At 45.6% G+C, this 18,836-nt stretch overlaps 1 protein-coding gene across 1 annotated transcript in view; it reads right to left on the reverse strand.

The window, feature by feature from the left end:
• Positions 1-17,824, reverse strand: part of Dync1h1 (dynein cytoplasmic 1 heavy chain 1) — an 84,885-nt gene extending 67,061 nt beyond the window's left edge. The window contains exons 1-5 of the mRNA XM_008825600.1: positions 17,384-17,824; positions 6,319-6,406; positions 2,477-2,650; positions 2,019-2,274; positions 1,502-1,688 (exon numbers count right to left, since the gene is read on the reverse strand). Coding sequence (XP_008823822.1) covers positions 1,502-1,688; positions 2,019-2,274; positions 2,477-2,650; positions 6,319-6,406; positions 17,384-17,636 — 958 coding nt within the window. The 5' untranslated portion in view covers positions 17,637-17,824. The remainder of the gene's footprint in view (positions 1-1,501; positions 1,689-2,018; positions 2,275-2,476; positions 2,651-6,318; positions 6,407-17,383) is intronic.
• Positions 17,825-18,836: the final 1,012 nt, after the last annotated feature.

The following is an 18,836-nucleotide window of genomic DNA, read 5'->3' on the forward strand; positions in this document are numbered from 1 at the left end:
TATTAAATAATTAAAATAAAAGAGCCATAAGGGTTATACTTGGAATTTAAAATTCAGGTCCCACAGTTTTTGTGTTCGTGTGTGTGTGTGTTTGTGTATGTGTGTGTGTGTGTGTGTGTAACCACACATGATAAATATTATCCTTGTGAATTTAGAGTTTATAGAAATGCCTCACAGATGCCTGGTCATTCAAACGTTTCTGTGACCAGCACATGCCAATGAAACTTCACTCTCACAAACCTACTCAAAAAACTAATTAATTTGGGCTGGAGAGATGGCTTGGAGGTTAAGAGCAGTTCTGACTGCTCTTGCAGAGGACCCAGGTTCAATCCCCAGCACCCACATGGTGGCTGACAACGGTCCAAAACTCCAGTTCCAGGGGAATTCGAAGTCCTCTTCTGACCTCCACGGCACTGCATGACAAGGGTGCACTCACATGCATGCAGACGATACACTTATACACATAAAATAAAAATATAAATAAAATTTTAAAAATTATAAAAGAGTAAAAGATTGTACAAGCGTAATAATTCATCTGTAAACCTAAAAATGTACAGCCAATTTTGAAAGAGATGTACCCTAGCTCAGAAAAATGTTATTGAATAGGTTAATGCTGTTGTAATGAAATGCTTCTTCTAATAAACAAACAAAAAAAAATTTAAAAAAAAATTATAAAAAACAAAACCGAAACGAATAAATTTAGTTTACTCTTAGGGATTCAACCTAAGACGTATGCCTGCCAGGCAAGCACTCTACCACTGGCTTTTTGAAACAGTTTTGCTATGTAGACAAGGCTGGCCTTGAACCTGCTTGTAAGTCCAGGCTGGCCTTGAACTTAGAATCAATCCTCCTACCTCTACCGCCAAAGTGCTGGGCGTAAGCTGGGGGACGGATCAGTGATACAGTGTTTGCCCAACATTTGGGAGACCTTGGGGTCAGTTCTCAACACTGGGAGGGAGGGAAGGATGAGTGAAACACTGGGATTAGAGTTCTCAGAGCACGTCTGGCTCTAGATTGATTTTGATCACTTAGAACAGGGGAAGGTTGAGAAGGTCAAGGAAGGTAAGAAGAGAGAGCAGGTCTGACAGCTTTCTTTCCACAGGGAAAAGTGACAGCAGTGACCAGCTTCCTGTCTGGACTACAGACACTACCTGAGTATCCAGCAACTACGCAGTGGAGAGGAAGGAGGGGAGTCCTCCAGCTTACGATCTTCAGGCCTGAAACTGTCTTAGGTTCTCAAAAACCATGAAGGGGAAGAGAACGTACATGGCGGGGGAACCACCAAACTGAACATTTGAATCCTCTCAAAGTAAGGGAAAGATGGAGCAAGATACAGGCGAGGAAACAGTTAAAGTTGAGGGTGTGGTCCACTGGTATAGCACTTGCCTAACACATACAAGGCCCTGGGTCCGATCACAAAGTACATCTATCGGTTTATATCTAAATCATCAAAGACTTCCAAAACCAGATCAGTAACTTATCCATGCATTCTGTTTCCCACCTGTGTCGGTGTCAAAGCTGACAGTGGCGTGGAAACGCTTGCCATGCTTTAAGATGTCCAGTGTCAGGAGGACTTCTGGGCTCTCCCGCTTTTCCTGGATTCGGTACAAGGCACGTTCCAAGTTCAGCCAAAAGCTGATTTCCTGCAAGGCAGTTCCTGACGCAGGATCTCGATCTAGTTTGGTCACCTTTGAAGATAAAACAGCATTGAAGAGTATTCAGTATTTAAACAGAGACAAAAAAGGATCGTTAGTACAATGCACTACAACTTTATTTGTGAATTTCAAGTGGATTCCTTCCCCATAAACCAAAGTGGTTTGAAGTCAAAGGTGAGACTGTGGGACAAACTTTCACAGTACACCTGACTACTTTCACAGTAGTCTGCCCAGGAGGACTGGGGCCCTGCATCAACATTCCTAGACCCAGGAAGGGTGGCCACCACCATGTTCCCATGCCAAAAAATCCAGACAGTTTCCCAAGGACATTTCAGTCATTAGCTTTCAATACTATGCTCTTACCTTTTGAATTTCTCGGATCCACCGGTTGACTCCAGATTGTAATTGGTTGAGGAAAGTTGGGTCTTCAACCTTATCTCCAAAATCTGTAACTTTGGGCTTTTCTCCACGTTCGTAACACTGCTTTGCGACGTTTGTGATGATGGGATGGATAGGCAGGCTGATCTCTGGGATCTCAATGTTTTGTTGCAAGTGGAGGAGTCCCATCTCAAGCTCTGCGATCTTCTTTTCAACTGAAGGAGCCATTTTATCACCATCCCTACAAAGACACACAGTACCTCCAAATTAGATCAGAGAACTGCTAGTCTCCAAAGAACGTTATTTAAGGTCTGTTACAAATTAGTAAGAGACATCTTTTGAATTCAAAGGCATTACACCTTGATTAGTAGTGTTCCCTCCTAAGCGCCCGAGCTCTACACCACCTTCCACACTGTCTTCCATACTGACATTCAAGTTCTTACCTGTCTGCCTTGCCAGACTCTCTGATATAGGACTTAAAAAAAGGAGCCACTGCATTGCTGATGAAAGAGTGCAGTGTTTCATAGGGTGAGTCTTCGCTGAGCGTGAGGACTCGGAGCTGAGAAGACACTGGTTTATCCGCATCAATCACAGGAGTACGTTTAATGAATGCCAAGCTAAAAAGCAAAAGAAGAAATTACAAGAGTCTCATTCTGAATTAGTCTTAACAGTTACAGTTTTTGGTTTTTTTTTTTTGTCTTTTTTTTTGTCTTTTTTGAGACAGGGTCTCCCTGCAGCCCCAGCTGTCCTGGAACTCACTATGTAGTCCAGGCTGGCCTTGAACTCACAAAGATCTGCCTGTCTCTGCCTCCCAAGTGCTGGGATTAAAGGTGTGTGCCACCACGCCTGGCAGCAGTTACAGTTTTTATGTCGAAAATAAAACTTGATTTAAATTAACTGGAAATGCTCTTAGGAACAGACCACACTGCTGCTTTTCTAGCTGTAGGGCACACTGCCTGTACTACAGCTCCCCTCCGATCGTATCAAGGAGATGGTTATGGCATGTTCCTATAAAACAGAGCAGAGGCAGCTAACTGCCTCCTATATGGACTGGCTGAGTTCACAATTCTAGCTTAAAGCCAACTGGCTCAAAGAGCTGCGGGCTATACTTATACATATCTGTGCCATATGTCTGTTGTACTGTCACGTCAGCTTTAACAAACAAAAGTTGCTCACAGCTGAACTGGCATTCCAGGCTCACTTAGCCTGGCCCTAACTGCTTCCAATTTTACCTCTTACTTTATGAGCTTTCTTCCGCATCTCCAGACACCACTTAAACTAGGTTTCCTATTCCCTGAACATGGGCTGAGGAAATGGCTCACTGGGTGGGGTGCTTGCCGATGAGCTAGATGATCTAAGCTTGATTCCTGATAACCACATGGCAGAACTGACTCCCACAAGTTGTCCTCTGACCTCCACATATGTATGTGTGTGTACACATGACCATCCACGCACACACACACACACACACACACACACACAAAAGAGAGAAAAAAAAAATCATGTGAGGCCAGCAAGATGGCTCAGTAGGTAAAGGCACTTGCTGCCAAGCCTCATGACCTGAGTTTGATCCCTGGACTCAAATGGCAGGAGAGAATCAACTCCCATGGGTTGTCCTCTGACCTCCACAAGCACTCTGTGGGTAGGTAGGGGCCCACGTGGGCATGCATACACATGTACACACACAAATAAATTAATTTTAAAATAAGACTAATTTACTAATCTTAGAAAAAGAAAATCATGCGCTTGGTGTCAGGAAATTCTAGGTAATCTGCTAATTTAATTCCAGAATGATCGCACTCCATGGGCCCTCCCCTAATCAGAAGCGATCCTCAATGTCCACATTTCCACGGGATTCTGCCAAGTATTACAGTTATCGGTGTACTGCCAATCTTTCTCCCAGAGACCACAAGCTTCCCAGGTACAGGAATTAGTTTTATTCCTCTCATTCTACAGCTACTGCCGTACCTTGTACCCAACACTCAAAGTTAATTGAATTAATGACTTTTTAAAAGATTTTATTTTTCTTTTATGTGTACAGGTATTCTGCCTGCATGTATGTAAGTACACCACATGTGTGTAGCGTCCTAGGAGACCAGAAGAGGATGTTGGATTCCCTGAAACTGGGGTTACAGATGGTTGTTAGCTGCCATGTGGTTGTTGGGATTCAAACTCGAGTCCTCTGAAGAGCAGCCAGTACTCTTAACTGCTGAGCCATCTCTCCAGCCTGAATGAATAGCTTTGACAAACTAATTATGAGTTGGACATAGTGTGTACACCTGTAATTCCAGCACCTAGGATGCTGAGGCAGGGTGACTGCAAACTCAAAGCCTACCTGGATGGCACAGTGAGCTCCATGCCAGTACGGCCTCTTTCAGCAGGACCATGTTTCATAAACAAGCAACAACCTAACAAGGCTTAAGTCTTCAGCTCCTAGGCCAGAACGTGATATGATGCTTTATATTATTCTTAAGAAGTCAATGAGGCTGGTGAGCTGGTTCACGCCTATGATACCAGCACTCTCAAGTCTGAAGAATGATCATGTCCAAGGCCAGTCTGGTCTATAAATCAAGTTGCAGGCAGGAGGGCTACACAGTGAGACCCCAGAACAAAGTTAAATACTATTCTTTAAAAAAAAAAAATTATTTATTTTTTGATCTTTTTGAGACAGGGTCTCTCTTGTAGCCCCAGCTAGCCTGGAACTCACTATGTAGACAGACCAGCCTGGCCTTGAACTCACAGAGATCTGCCTGCCTCTGCCTTCTGAGTGCTGGAATCAAAGGCATGTGCCACCACCCTAGTCTTATTTTATTACTATTTTTGAACTGTGTGTATGTGTATCTGTGTGGGTTTGTGCATGTGAGTGCAGTGCTGGAGTTACTGGCTGCTGTGAACCCCCTAATGTGGGTGCTGGGAATCAAACTCAGGTCCTCTGGAAGAGCAGTGTGTACTCTTAACTGGTAAGCCACCTCTCTAGTCCCTAAATACTATTCTTGCCAAAAGTATACAACCAGAGCCTGACTGTGGAAAGCACTGGATAAACAAATTGACCAGTGTTCCACAAAACCACTGGTTTGTAACTGTCAAAAATGGTAATCTTGGGCCAATGACATGACTCAGCAAGGGCTCTTGCTGCTAAGCCTGATGACCCAAGTTCAGTCCTGGAATTCACATGGTGGAAGGAGAGAACAGATTCTTGTAGGTTGCCCAGTGTTAGAACACTTGCCTAGTACACACAAGGCCCTAGATTGAATAACCAGCATGCATACACACATACATACATATGTGTGTGTGTAGCGTGTGACTTTTTGAGACAGGGTCTCCCTGTAGCCACAGCTGGCCTGGAACTCACTATGGAGACCAGACTGGCCTTGAACTCATGGAGATCTGCCCACCTCTGCCTCCCAAGTGGGAGGATTAAAGGCAGGTGCCACCACACCTGGCTAAATTATGTATTTCTGCAGTTCTGGGAATCCAACCCAGAGACTTACACGTCAGACAGGCGCCTATCACTGAGCCACTTCCGCAACCCACAAGCAGTAAAGGCTAACAACTTGTTCCTGGGAGTTCTAGCTCCTGCTCACACAACTCTCCTGTAACTTTTTCATTTTTCTTCTTCTGAGATAGGTTTGCCTCCTATGCAGCCCAGGCTGGCCTTGAACACTGGATCCTGTTACTTCAGCCTCCTAAATTTTGGGATTACGGGGTGAACCAGCACACTTGGCAACTCTTTAACCTCGAAATTACTTAAGTCTTGAGTAGAAATGCTGAATGATTATAATACCTACATATTGAAACCTGAAAATGTCTATTGGAGTTATAAGTTGGTACAAACTTTCTGGAAGGTGGGAAATCTGATAACATGCACTAAAACCTTAATGATGCCTTTTGTCTGAACTAGCAATGCTATCTTAAAGGATTTATCCTAAAAAGAACCAAATTTTATGAAAGAATGTTTACCAGTCACTTATAATGATGAAAAATAAGATAAAAGCAGAAACTATTAAGCTGAAGAATAAAACTGAATTAAAACCTGAGACTATCACTAAGGACATCACAACTTAAAGATACGATGAATATACATAATTAAACTACAATGGTTCCAGAATTTACATCGACCTAGAAATCTTAATTTGAAGATATGAAACCAAAGATGGTGATCTTAAAAAGCAGAATCTTGATTCTTTTCAAGACGTATGCATCTGAGTAAAGACTCAGATTAATATAAAATCACAAACTGTAAGCTCATCACACATTACCATAATGACACATTCACACCACTTACCTATTGGACTTGACACCATAATGAATGTCAATGTTGATGTTATAGGAAATAAACTCTTTCTCTTCTTCTCCTTCATCGCCAACATCCTCTACAAAATAAATATTATCAAAATCACATCAGCATTCCCATTTTGCAAGTTATCAGCTGCTTGGAAAATGTTGCCCTCATCCTACCCCAACCTGACATCTAAGTCCTGGGGTACTGGTGACTCCTGCACTGGTCATTCACTCGTGTGGGCTCCTGGGGGCAAGAAGGTTGAATTCTCTGCACCACTGGGCAGCACTGTATACCTGGACGTCTGGAAGGATTAATGAAGTCTCAGAAGTGCCACTGGTTTTCACCGAAGTGTTACTGTCCCAGCCCAGTAGACTCATCCTCTGTGTTTCAAACACAGAAGTCACTTTCCACCCCACCAAGCAAGGCCTCCTCAATTGTCTACTCAGTACTTACTTAGTATGTAACAGGCATTAGATGTCATGTAGTCAGCCCTAGGGGCTGATATGACTATTAGTCCTGTTTTCCAGATAAAAAATATATCATCCCCCAACACACTTGGCTGGAGAGAAACAGTGACAACAGAGAGGCCTGCGATTCCAAACAGGCTCCTCGCCAGCACACCGCACAACCTGGCCCACCCCAAGCACGTATGTGGGGCCCCCACTCTTCTGTAAATAAACCACTACTCTACGCTGTTAAAAAAAGAAAGACAAGAAAAAGAAAAAAAGAAGCACCACAGAGGCCCTCACCCAGCCTTCCTTCACTCTACTGGAGAGCCTGTCCACGTGCTCTGGGTTTTTCTACCTGGGCTCACGGAAGCTTGTGTCACATGAATCTACTCAACACACTCAGCATGCAGAGGGCACAGTTTAAAAGCTTACTAGAATTTAACTAAGGCCCCAAATGCATGTGAGCCAGATTGTCAAATTAGAAGTCAAAATTGGGGGGTGGAAATAGGCTCAGGGGTTAGGAGTCTGACTGCTCTTCCAGAGGACCTGGGTTTGGCCCCCAGCACTCACATGGTGGCTAACAACAGTCTGTTAACTCCAGTTCCAGGGGATCCAGTACCTTCTTCTGACCTCTGCAGATACCGCATGTGTGTGGCACACTTCCATCCATGGACACACAACATTCATACGTATAAAAATTGTCAAAATTGAAAAATTGCAATAAAAATGTCTAAGAATGACCGGCTGTGGTGGCACATGCCTGTAGTTCCAGCACTTTGGAGGCAGAGGCAGGCAGATCTCTGTGAGTTCAAGGCCAGCCTGGTCTACATAGTGAGTTCCAGGACAGCTGGGGCTACAGGGAGACCCTGCTTCAAACAGACCAAAACAAAACAAACAAACAAAAATGTCTAAGAATGAAAGATAATCCAAACTTCTATATCAAGTACTAACCCACAAGGGGCTTGAACATTCTAGCTGAATTATCATCACAGTGACACACTGCATCAAATACCGGCATTAACAAAATTTGCAATTCAGGGATTCATTAAACATAATTATTTTGTGCATGGCTCTCCTTCCCTTTTAAGCCATGAGGCAACAGGAAAGGCAGTGAAGCGAACTAAAGGAAGCTACAGAGGCTGAGTGGCGTGAGCAAAGGCATCCTTCTTCCTCAGGGCTTCAAGTTCATGTATGGAAGCGGAGGTGGGATACTGAACTAGGTGGTCTATGAGGTTTATTTAAGCAATTAAACTATGAAATTTAAGTATATAGTATAGGACCTGAGCAAAATCTATTTGGTTAGTTTTAAAATGAGACAAAAGTAGGCTGGGGGGGTGCGCACACCTTTAATCCCAGCACCTCAGGAGACAGAGGCAAGCAGACCTCAAATGAAATCATGCCATTTACAGGAAAAGGAGTGGGACTGGGGGTCATTCCGCTAAGTGAGATAAACCACTCAGAAAGAACAATACTGAATGTCTTCCCTCACATGTAGGATCTAGATTGTGTGTGTGTGTGTGTGTGTGAGTGTGAGTGTGTGTGAGTGTGGGGGGGTTGTAGAATGGGGACTGTGAGAGAGGAGATCTTTTTTTTCCTTTTTTGAAACAGAGTCTCACTGTAACCTTGCCTAGCCTGGAACTCGATATTTAGACCAGACTGGCCGATCTCACAGACGTCTGCCTGCCCTTGCCTCCTAAGTGCTGGGATTCACCATGCCCTGCTGAAAAAGAGAACTTGGGGGGGGGACGACGACAGGGCAATGGCATACAGTGGGGACTATTTGGGAAGAAACAGGGGGAACAGCAAGAGGGGGCAGAGGGAATGGGGGAAAGCAGTGGGGAACAGGGCTGGATAAGAACAAAGGGACATATGTGTCTGAAAATACTGAAATGAAACCCACTACTTTGTATACTAACTTAAAAAGGAAACAAAATTGACACTAACAAGCATAACCAGACAAGAAGGGAAGAAAGTAGGCAGAAGATCACTCTAATATGCCTAGTACTAACAATACCAGTAGTACTAATACACCCAGTACCTGTGTTTTTAACTTTTTTATCATTTTTATGTGTACGAACGTATTGCCTGCATATATGGAGTCGTGAAATGCCCTCGGAAGCCAGAAGAGGGTGGCAGATACCCGGGAACTGGAGTTACAGGAGGTTGTTAGCCACCCTGTGGGTGCTAAGAATTGAACCCAGGTCTTCCAGAAGAACAGCCAGTACTCTAACCACTAAACCACCTCTCCAGCCTCACACCTACCTGTTTTTAAAAATGACTACTGGGGGCTGGAGAGATGGCTCAATGGTTGGGAGAACTGACCACTCTTGCAGAGGATCTGGGTTCAATCCCCAGCACCGACATGGTGGCTACGAACCGTCCTTAACTCCAGTTCTAGGGGAATCTGAAGCCCTCTTCTGATCTCCACGGCATTGCACAACATGGGTACACTCACATACACGCAAGCAATACACTCATACACATAAAAAAATAAAAGACTACTGTCATTAATTACATGGGAGGTAACAAGACCAGAGTCCTATGGAGGCCTTGGGCACACTGGGAATGTAAAATGGTGGGCAGGGCTTCCTACTTCAGATGCTGTAAGCCACCTCTACTGTGTGGGAATCTCACTTAAGCTGGTGTTCTGCCTCTCAGCTAAAGAGAGGAAGAAGCCTTCAGGGAAACTCTCTACTGTGGGCAGGTGCTCTAGAGGTAACCCTGTGGGTGCAGAAAGTAGGCATCTGTCTGCTATATGGCCCCCCAGCAGCACTTACACACATAGGAATGTGGGATCTGATAAGGGCTGTCACCCCATGCTACAGAATGGAGCCTGGACTCATTCATCCAGATCACGAAGCCACACTTCAGCATAGAGATGCAACATGTTCCTCTAGTGCCAGGTCCCCCTACCTTGGGCCTGCCCAAATAAACAACTTTAGAATGCCAAAAGAGGGCTTTTTATTTTAACTTAAAAAAAACACAGGGAGACCCTGGCTCAAAAAGACCAAAAAAAAAAAAACCCCACAAAAAAAAAACCTATTTAAAAAACCCTTCATAAATCAATGGATTTTTTCTCAACCAATCAAATGCAGCTGTCCTACAAGATAACCCAGCTGCTTGAAAGCAGCCGTGCCATCTCTGCAGTCTGCAAGAAATGCTCATTTGTGTGGACGAGCACAAGGAATGCCCCAAACCACAGCAGCTGTTGGCTGTTGAGGGAGTAGAATTCTGAAATTTTTTCTCCTCCGATTTTCTGAGCTTTCCATAATCATGTAAGATGTGCCATTAAATAACAATCAATATAAAACATAAGACAACAAAGCCAACATACCACACATAATCACTAAAAGAAAGCCTTGATACATCTAGAAATATACAGTGAGCTTTGAAGCATTTCTCCCTCCAGATCAAGAATCATCATCTATACAAATACAATCACAAAGAAGAAATGAGGTCCAGGCCCTGGGTCTCAGCCGGCACTTCCTAATCAAAAAGCTCCTGGGCCCTGGGCACCATCCAGACAGCGAGTAAGGGCTGCGTGGCACCGGCTCCAGCTGGTTCCAGGAGCACTGCATTGCAGCAGAAAGTGGCTCTGGCTCAGGAAGGCACACCCAATGACATAATCCTCAGACAGGGAGAATGCAAACAATCTCTCCTGTTTCCGCCAAATAATTCCACTTCTCAATAAGATCTTGGGGAAGTCATTATCAGTCAGTCAGAGAACACATTTTGGATTAGTCTTGTCATGCATATCCCCAATAAATACAGAAATCAGAGTCTGAATATGCCCAAATACCACTTACAGAACTTATGGCATTGTCTGAAAATTGCCATCAAGTGACCTTTTGGCCAAAGGCCAAGTGTGATGGCATCTACCTGTGATCCCAGCCCTGGGGAGGCATAGGCACAAGGAACAGCCTGGTCTACACAGTGAGTTCCAGGGTCAGCCAGGGCTACATAGTAAGACCCCTTTCTCCAAAATGAAGTGTGTGTTCTCTCTTTTTGCCTTTCTCTGAATTATCTCTTCCAAATGGTGAAAAACTGACACCCTACTTCTTTAAAAACGTTTTTTTTTTAATTGAGGAAAGACACTTGCTAATTTCTAATAATAGGAAAGCTGTAAATGGTGCTATATCTAGCTTATACAGGAACACAATCTGCATGCCTTATCAGGTGACACCAGCTTCAGTAAATCCTGACTTAGTTTCCTGATGCCTAGGAATTACTGGTAAATACATTGTTAACAGGTGAAAAATCAAAGTCTTGGCTCAGGAAGCCCTGGGCCTGCTCCTGAGCCCTCACACTCGGCGATGTAGGGACACTGGTGGACACAGGTCAATCTGCAGCCGCACTCACCTACACAGGCCTTTACTGACAGACTAACTTAATGTATTTCAAACTACTAGTGATTTGTATCTTTACATTATAAATTAGATGCACATTGTATCTTGTTTAATAAAATATAAAAATGACTTCAATTATATAAGAATTACACTACCCTAATTACACTATCCTCCCGAGTAGACAGATTTCACCAAATGTGGTGACTGGGGTAGCTGAAAAGGAGATAAAGCTTGGTCATTCCCTCCCAGCACCCACTCTCTTTCCCACCAGCAGACAAGGCCATTCACTTCCTCCATACCACACCCACCCCAAATTACTTGTTACAGGTTCCTGGGTTTATTTTCCATCTCCTTTCCCTGTACCAAGACTACACGACTTTGGCCCATTACCACCACACATTCTATTTTCTCATGCAGTTAATTGCAGCCCACCTCCATCACTATAGCCACTCCTGCCCTGGGGCTAGGAACAGGTGAGGGAGTCAGATTTTCTCCTCAGCCCCAGACTTCCGATGTAACAGCCTCAGAGGGGCACTCACGGAGCATTAACTCCCAGTTACTACTCATAATCGATAGAAAACTGGTTATTAACGCCTAAGGGACTTTTAAGACTTGGTAGTTTTTTGGAGACAAGGTCTCACATAGTATAAGTTGGCCTTGAATTTAACCTTGAACTTTTGATTCTCCCCGGTCCACTTCCCAAGCGCTAGATTAGAGCTGTGTGCTACCAGGTCTAGTTTATGTGACGAGGCTTTGTGCACGCTACATAAGCACTCTACCAACTGATCTATATCCCAGCTCCAAGACTTAGTACGTCTTCAGTTAATATTAATTCAAAAAAATTAATATGAAACAGACTGAACAACCATGCCCAGGTTGACAGCTGCAGCAAGGAATTGCAGAAATTGGGTTTTCAGGTTTCAGAATCCTTCTTCAAAAGTCCTTTTCCTACCTGGGTCTTAAAATTCTAGCATTTCCATTTCCTCAGGCAGCAAGGGAAAGGGCTGGACTGACCTACTCCTGGGCTCTCCTGGTACTTCAGGATGCTGATAACCGATTATCATCCATCTTCACTCTTTACGAGAAGTGATTACCCCACCCTTACTGCACAGAACCTCACTTACTACGCTACACTGCACACACCAGTCTATCTTGCTGCAGATTGCCTCGTCCTACGAAGGTGTAGAATCCCGCCTGCACTGACAGCTTGGAACAGTAAGAACCCAGGTTGACAGACTCCTGCCTAGTGCTATGAGACATTACAGCTTCATACAAAACTTCTCTTGGAGACTTACTTACAAATCATTTTCTTAACCATTTGAGGGGTTAGGGCCAGAAATGAGTATGGATTAAACATCCATAATCTGAAATATTAAAATACTGACATGAAACTCAAAAGTTTGGGGTTCAGGAGCATTTCTGATAAGGAAGGCAAAAATTCAAAATCTGAAACACTTCTGGCCCCAAGCACTGCTTAGCACCCCTCTAAGGATATTTAGCCTAAACTATATTTTTTTAGTCATTGATCTACTAAATGTATTATTATTATTATTATTATTATTATTATTATTATTTTGGTCTTTTTGAGACAGGGTCTCCCTGTAGCCCCAGCTGTCCCGGAACTCACTATGTAGACCAGGCTGGCCTTGAACTCACAGAATCCACCTGCCTCTGCCTCCCGAGTACTGGGATTAAAGGCATGCGCCACTACACCCGGCTCTAAATGTATTTTTAAGTTTTATTTTTAATTATGTGTGTGCGCCTGTACCCATAGAGCCCAGAGGTGCCAGAGTCCCTGGAGCTGGAGTTACAGGTGGTTGTGATTGGGTGCTGGGAACTGGAGTCCTCTCTCTGCATCTGAACTGCTGAGCCATAGCTCTAATCTCCATCTACTAAATTTCTTAATTCCTCATGAAAATTAAACCTTCTGAAAATCAATTGGTGGAAACGCACAGAAACATTTCCCATAAGAGTTCCCACACTAGTGTATCTCTAAGAGGCCGGATACTATAGAATGTTCTAGTCTCCTTCCACATGGCACTCCCTAGCCATCTCTGCACTAATGATGTAGTAAGCACCCAAATTACCCACCTCAGAAAAACTGTAATTAACAATTCAAGATAAGCCAGCACTAAAAGCAGCCACTATTTTTTGTTTGCTTGTTTGAGACAGGGTCTCCCTGTAGCCCCAGCTGGCCTAGAACTCCCTATATAGACCAGGCTGGCCTTGATCCTGCAGAGATCTCTTTGCTTCTGCCTCCCAAGTGCTGGATTAAAGGCATGCTCCACCATGCACGGCTAGCAGTCACTATTTTCAGTTATAAACACAATTCCAAGCCTAAGGATGGATGAAGCAGAAACACGAAACGCCAACCCCGGAACCGCCTGGTGCTCACAAGCTGAGGACACAACAGTTCAGAGAACCACTGGTTCTATCAGCTGCAAGGACAGCATGCCTGTCCTCCTACTGCCCCCAACAACATGCCAGAAACAAACAACTGTCAAAAGTGCGCATCATCACTGGTGAGCTGGAGAGATGGCTCAGTGGTTAAGAGCACCAGCTGCTCTTACGGAGAACCAGGGTTTGGCTCCCAGAACCCACATGGTGACTAGCAACCATTCTTAATTCCAGTTCTAGGGGATCCGATGCCCTTTCCCGGCCTCCACAGGCATTGCACACACAGGTATATTTACATACATGCAAATAAAACATTCATAAACATTAAAAAAAACCCACATCACCAATAGTGTAAAATGTCTAGCTAAGGAACAAAAACCTATTTGGTCACAAAATTCATAAACATATTAGGAAGAGCACACTGTCTTGAGGACTAGAAATTGCAGAAAGGAGATTTCTCAAGGTGGAAAGCTGTAACTCGCTTTCTGATTCTGATGCTTCATTATCGAAACAAGCTGTTAAACTCACATCTTTAGTTTATACTTGGAGGAACATTGCACTTTAGAGTTTACAGCCAGTCGGGTAGCTTTTAATAAAAATGCTATCTCAGTTTAGAACATCCGCTGATTCTGCAGAGGACGCAGATTTGGTTCCCAGAACCCAAATGACAGCCAACAACAGTCCATAACTCCAGTTCCACAGGATCCAATGGCCTACAGGTGCGCTTACATACATGCAGGCAAAATACTCATACACATACAATAATCAAGTATAAAATAGGCCAGGTGTTGTAGTGCATGCCTTTAATGCCAGCACTCAGGAAGCAGAAGCAGGTGGATGGCTATGAGTCCCAGGCCAGTTGGGGCTACAGGAGATCATGTCTCAAAAAGACCAAAAAAACAAAACAAAACAACAAAAAAAACCCCACTATATCTCTATAGATAAAAGAAATAAAAATGTTTCTTTATATTCAATGCAAGTGTTTATGGATGTCTTTAAACTGGAGGGAAGGCTGGGAATGTAGCTCAGTTGGTAGAGTGCTTGTGTGGTGTGTAAAGCTCTGGGTTCCATCCTACAAAGTGACTATGGTGATGAATGCCTTTAGCACTTGGGAGGCCGAGACAGGAGGATAGGAAGTTCAAGGTCATCCTTGGCTACATAGTGAGTACAAGGTCAGTTTAGGCTGCAAGAGACCTCTGGGGGGGGGGGTGCCAGGCGTGGTGGCACACACCTGTAGTCCTAGCACTTGGGAGGCAGAGATAGGCGGAGCTCTGTGAGTTCAAGGCCAGCCTGGTCTAAATAGTGAGTTCCAGGCCAGCCCCCACTACAGGGAGACCCTGTCTCAAAAACACCAAAAAAAAAAAGAAAGAAGGGGATTAAACAGATTAAAAACAAATTTCTCGGTTCAGGAAATAAGTTTTATTAGTTAACTGCAGCTAGTAGTCTTTATTCCATTTAAACAATTTAGATTTCTTCTGCTAATGCAAGCCTACTTCCTCACTGTAATCAACCACTGGCTGCACATATCTGATTAAGTGTACAGAAGCCAATAAAACTCCTAAGAATAGGATCAAAAGAAAATCCTCCTACCGAGGGCCCAGGGTGCAGTTCAACGAGAATGTGTGCTTAGCAGGTGCAAGTCCCCAGGTTCAATCCTCAGCATCATTAAAATAAGCTATTCTCAGTTAACCAGGAAGCTAGTTATGACTAACAAGATCTGAGGCTGGAGAGATGGCTCAGCGGTTAAGAGCACTGACTGCTCTTGCAGAGGACGCAGGTTTGATTCCCAGCACCCACATGGCAGCTACGAATGGTCCTTAACTCCACTTCCTGGGAAATCTGAAGCCCTCTTCTGACCTCTGTGGCACTGTACAACACAGGTGCACTCACATACATACAGGCAATACACTCATACACATTTAAAAAAAAAAAGATCAACAAAATCATTTGGAATAAATTTGGATTAATTTTTAAATCTTTCCCTAGGTTTTTGTAAATAATAAATTAGTGACATGTCAAATTGCTACAGATACATAAAATGTTCTCTAAATACAAAAATGAGGTAGGATTTTAATTTTAGATAGCCTCATTCCTTAGTCAACTTTCAAAAGTGCAAGTCATTACAGAACCAAGGCTTGGACGCCTGGTTCTTTGCCAAAAGGAGGAAAAGCAGACTGCTTAAATACAGCTCCACTCCACCCACAGTTGGGTTCAGCAAAGACTAACTTTAAGTTTGAGAAAAGCAAACTACTGATGACCACTCTAGAAGCAAAGTGCAAAAAACTTAAAAAAAAATTTTTTATAGAGAAATCATGACTAAGGTTTCTTCTTAAATCACTGAGTTTTCAATGTATAAATTATGTAACAAAGAATATAAAAGAATTAGTTATGGTCAAACTATTCAAAACATAACTTAAAAAATACAGTTTAAAATTTATTTTTATCAAATAATTTATATGCACCAAAAAATTACCAGAAAGACAGGACCCTAAATGCTGGCCATGATTCTACCAGGGTGAAGGATTCCAGAGGATTTTTATTTCAGGTATGCATTTAAAATTCTCTACAATTACATGGATTTGACAAAAGCAGATGAGCTGATTTTTCTTTTTACTACTGGTGATTTTAATGCAGGAACACAAAACTCCAAACATTAACAGTAAACAGCCTTAGCACACACGCTCTAAATAAGCTCCAATGAGTTACTGCTTTAACTATTCCAAGTGAATCAAAGAAAAATATCCTTTCACACTCTCCAAGCTTCTGGCTCAAAACAAGGTTACAGAGAAGCATTTTTCTGAATAACAAGTCTTAAAGATACAAAGTACCTGAAAGATACAAATTATCGAAGGGGGTGGCAGATAGCCTGCGTTTTATGGATGTGAACAGCCTTTGCAAGTTGTTGGTAAACATTTTCAGACACTCTCCAATGCCTAGGTGCTAACCTTCAAGCCTACCAGGTGCCACACCCATTCCCCAGCCTGTCAAAGGCGCTCTCCAAACACTACAGTGCTTTTAAGAATCCTGGAGAAACCGTGCGGGAAAGTTCCAAATTCCAGACGAATCTAGGTGTGCTTTGAGGGTCACTAGGTAACCAACGTTTTCTTTTTAATCTGCAAAATCAGACTTAAATATCACAGGGTTGTCGTCTAAGTAGCACACAAATTCAGGGCATGTTCAGCAGAACAAGCAAGGGGCTGGGAACTGACAGGTCTAGTCTGAGGTCTGACGGTGACCTTGGCCGGCTATCTAGCCGGGGTTCAGGGCTAGTAAAACCAGAGATGCGTCCCCTGGGCCGCGCTGCGTGCGTGGGCGTCGCCCCCCAACGGGTGCTCTACGGGCTGCAGGGACCCGCGGTGCGCACCTAGCCCACCACCCGGGCCCTCGCCGTGGCGCACCTAGCCCACCACCCGAGCCGCCTGGGCCTCATTCCTCCCCGGTGGCGCGGCGGGACGCGAATCGAAACCCAACAGCCATGTGACCCTGGAGGCCGGGATGCGGCCTGCCACCGCGCCGGGCCCGGGAGACACGGTCTCCACCCAACTCGGCCATCTTGACAGGCCTGAGTAGACAAAGCGACCCCATTGTTGGGGTGACTGCGGCTCGGGGGCACCCTCTGCCCTTCCGGTGACCAGCAAAGGGGCACCCGCCGGGGAAGGCATGCAAGAGGGACACACCCGGGGGCCGCGGTCACCACAGTGCGGCCTGCGGCCTGGAGCCTCGGGAGCCCGGGGAGCATTGGCAGTCCGAGAGCAGCGGAAGTCCAGGAGCCCCGGGAGCCCTAGGAGCCCTGGGAACAGTGGAAGCCCCGGGAGAACCGAAAGCGCAGGGAGCCCCGAGCCCCGGGCCCGCCCGTGCCGGCCCCACAGGCCGCACCTTTGAGCGTGCAGCGCTCCACCAGCACCGTGTGGACCTGTGGGTCGGATAGGAACTTGCGCATCTGCTCCAGCGCGCTCTTCTCCTCCAGCGCCGCCTCCAGTGCGGCCGGGGCCTCGCCGCCGTCCTCCAGCAGTAGAGGCACCAGCTTGCGCAGATGCTTCTGCAGCACAGCCACGTCCGCCACGTTCTGCACCGCCGACACCTCCAGGCCGGCAGAGCCGTCCTCGCCGCCGCCGCCCGGCTCCGACATGGCGCCGCGCTGGGATCCGCAGGGAGAAAGCCAAGACGGCCGCCACCAGGCGCGAGGGAGCTGCTAGCGAGAGAAACGGGCACCGGAAGCCAATCGGTCCGCTAGCCCGCGGCAGACTGGGGAGAGCGGAGCCGGCTACGCCCTAAAGGCCGCCGCTCCTCCAGCCCCGCCCGCCCGCCAGCCAGCCAGCCAATCAGCCAGGCGGCCACCAGCGCCCCCTGGAGGCTGGCGTTGCGTCTTGCGCCTGCGCATGGGAGCGGGCGCGACCACGGTGCCGCACGGCCTTCTGGAACTTGTAGTCGTGGCGCTGGGCGGGTCCGGAGTCTTGACGGCTGCAACCTTGAAGGCTTGGCACTCTGCATCAGAGCAGGATGGCCAGGAACCGCGTTTGTCTTGCTCATTGCAGGGTCTCAGTGAATATCACAGAGCCCTCAGACTCCATGCACAGTGTATGAATGAGGCATTGATGAAGCTGGCAGGTAGTGAGGCCTCACCGAGGGCCCGGCTCTGTTCCAAGCCCTTAGCCTGCATTCTCCTATGGAGTGAATGAATCAGTGGGTTCTAAATGCCCAAATCAACCTCGGCAGATGAGATGTTAACTAGTCATTTTTCAGAGGGAGAGGACATAAGGGGCGGGCCCGCAGTTACACGGCTGAGCTGGCAAGCGGGAGGGGGTAATCTCAGCGGACAAACTGTCCTTTAAGGCAGCAAGGTGTGGATGGGGGCAGCGTGAGCTTAGTCCCGGACCTGGCTGGTAGATAACACCACCCTTTGCTGTGGCCCGGCTCCTGAGAAAGCATCGTTCCCTAAGTAGGGGTTCTGTGAGCTGGAAGGGGGCCATCAGCTTGGAAGAGTCTATTTGCAAGAGTACCACTGCCCTTCCGGTCCTGAGCCTGCACAGCCGTTCTGTAGGCTCTAGCGTCTGGGTTGGTATCAAGCAGGGACTGGAATTACTCCCAACTGAGTTTCCACGGTTCTGAACCACCACCAACTCCTCCCCTAGATCAAGGCCTATTTGGCCTCTGAAAGTTCAAACTCATGTCTTGTATCTTCCATCGGGCAGAGAGGAAGAAGCCAAAGGCATTTTTAAAAATATCAAAGTGCAGAGTTAAGAGAGCTGAGTCCTGATTGGTAGATGGTGATGGTATGATCTGATTCTCCCAAATCATCTTTAGAAAACTGTGAGCCCTGCTTATTCCT

This window comes from Nannospalax galili, unplaced genomic scaffold (genome assembly GCF_000622305.1).
Source record: "Nannospalax galili isolate Female #2095 unplaced genomic scaffold, S.galili_v1.0 scaffold188, whole genome shotgun sequence".
Classification (NCBI taxonomy): Eukaryota; Metazoa; Chordata; class Mammalia; order Rodentia; family Spalacidae; genus Nannospalax; species Nannospalax galili.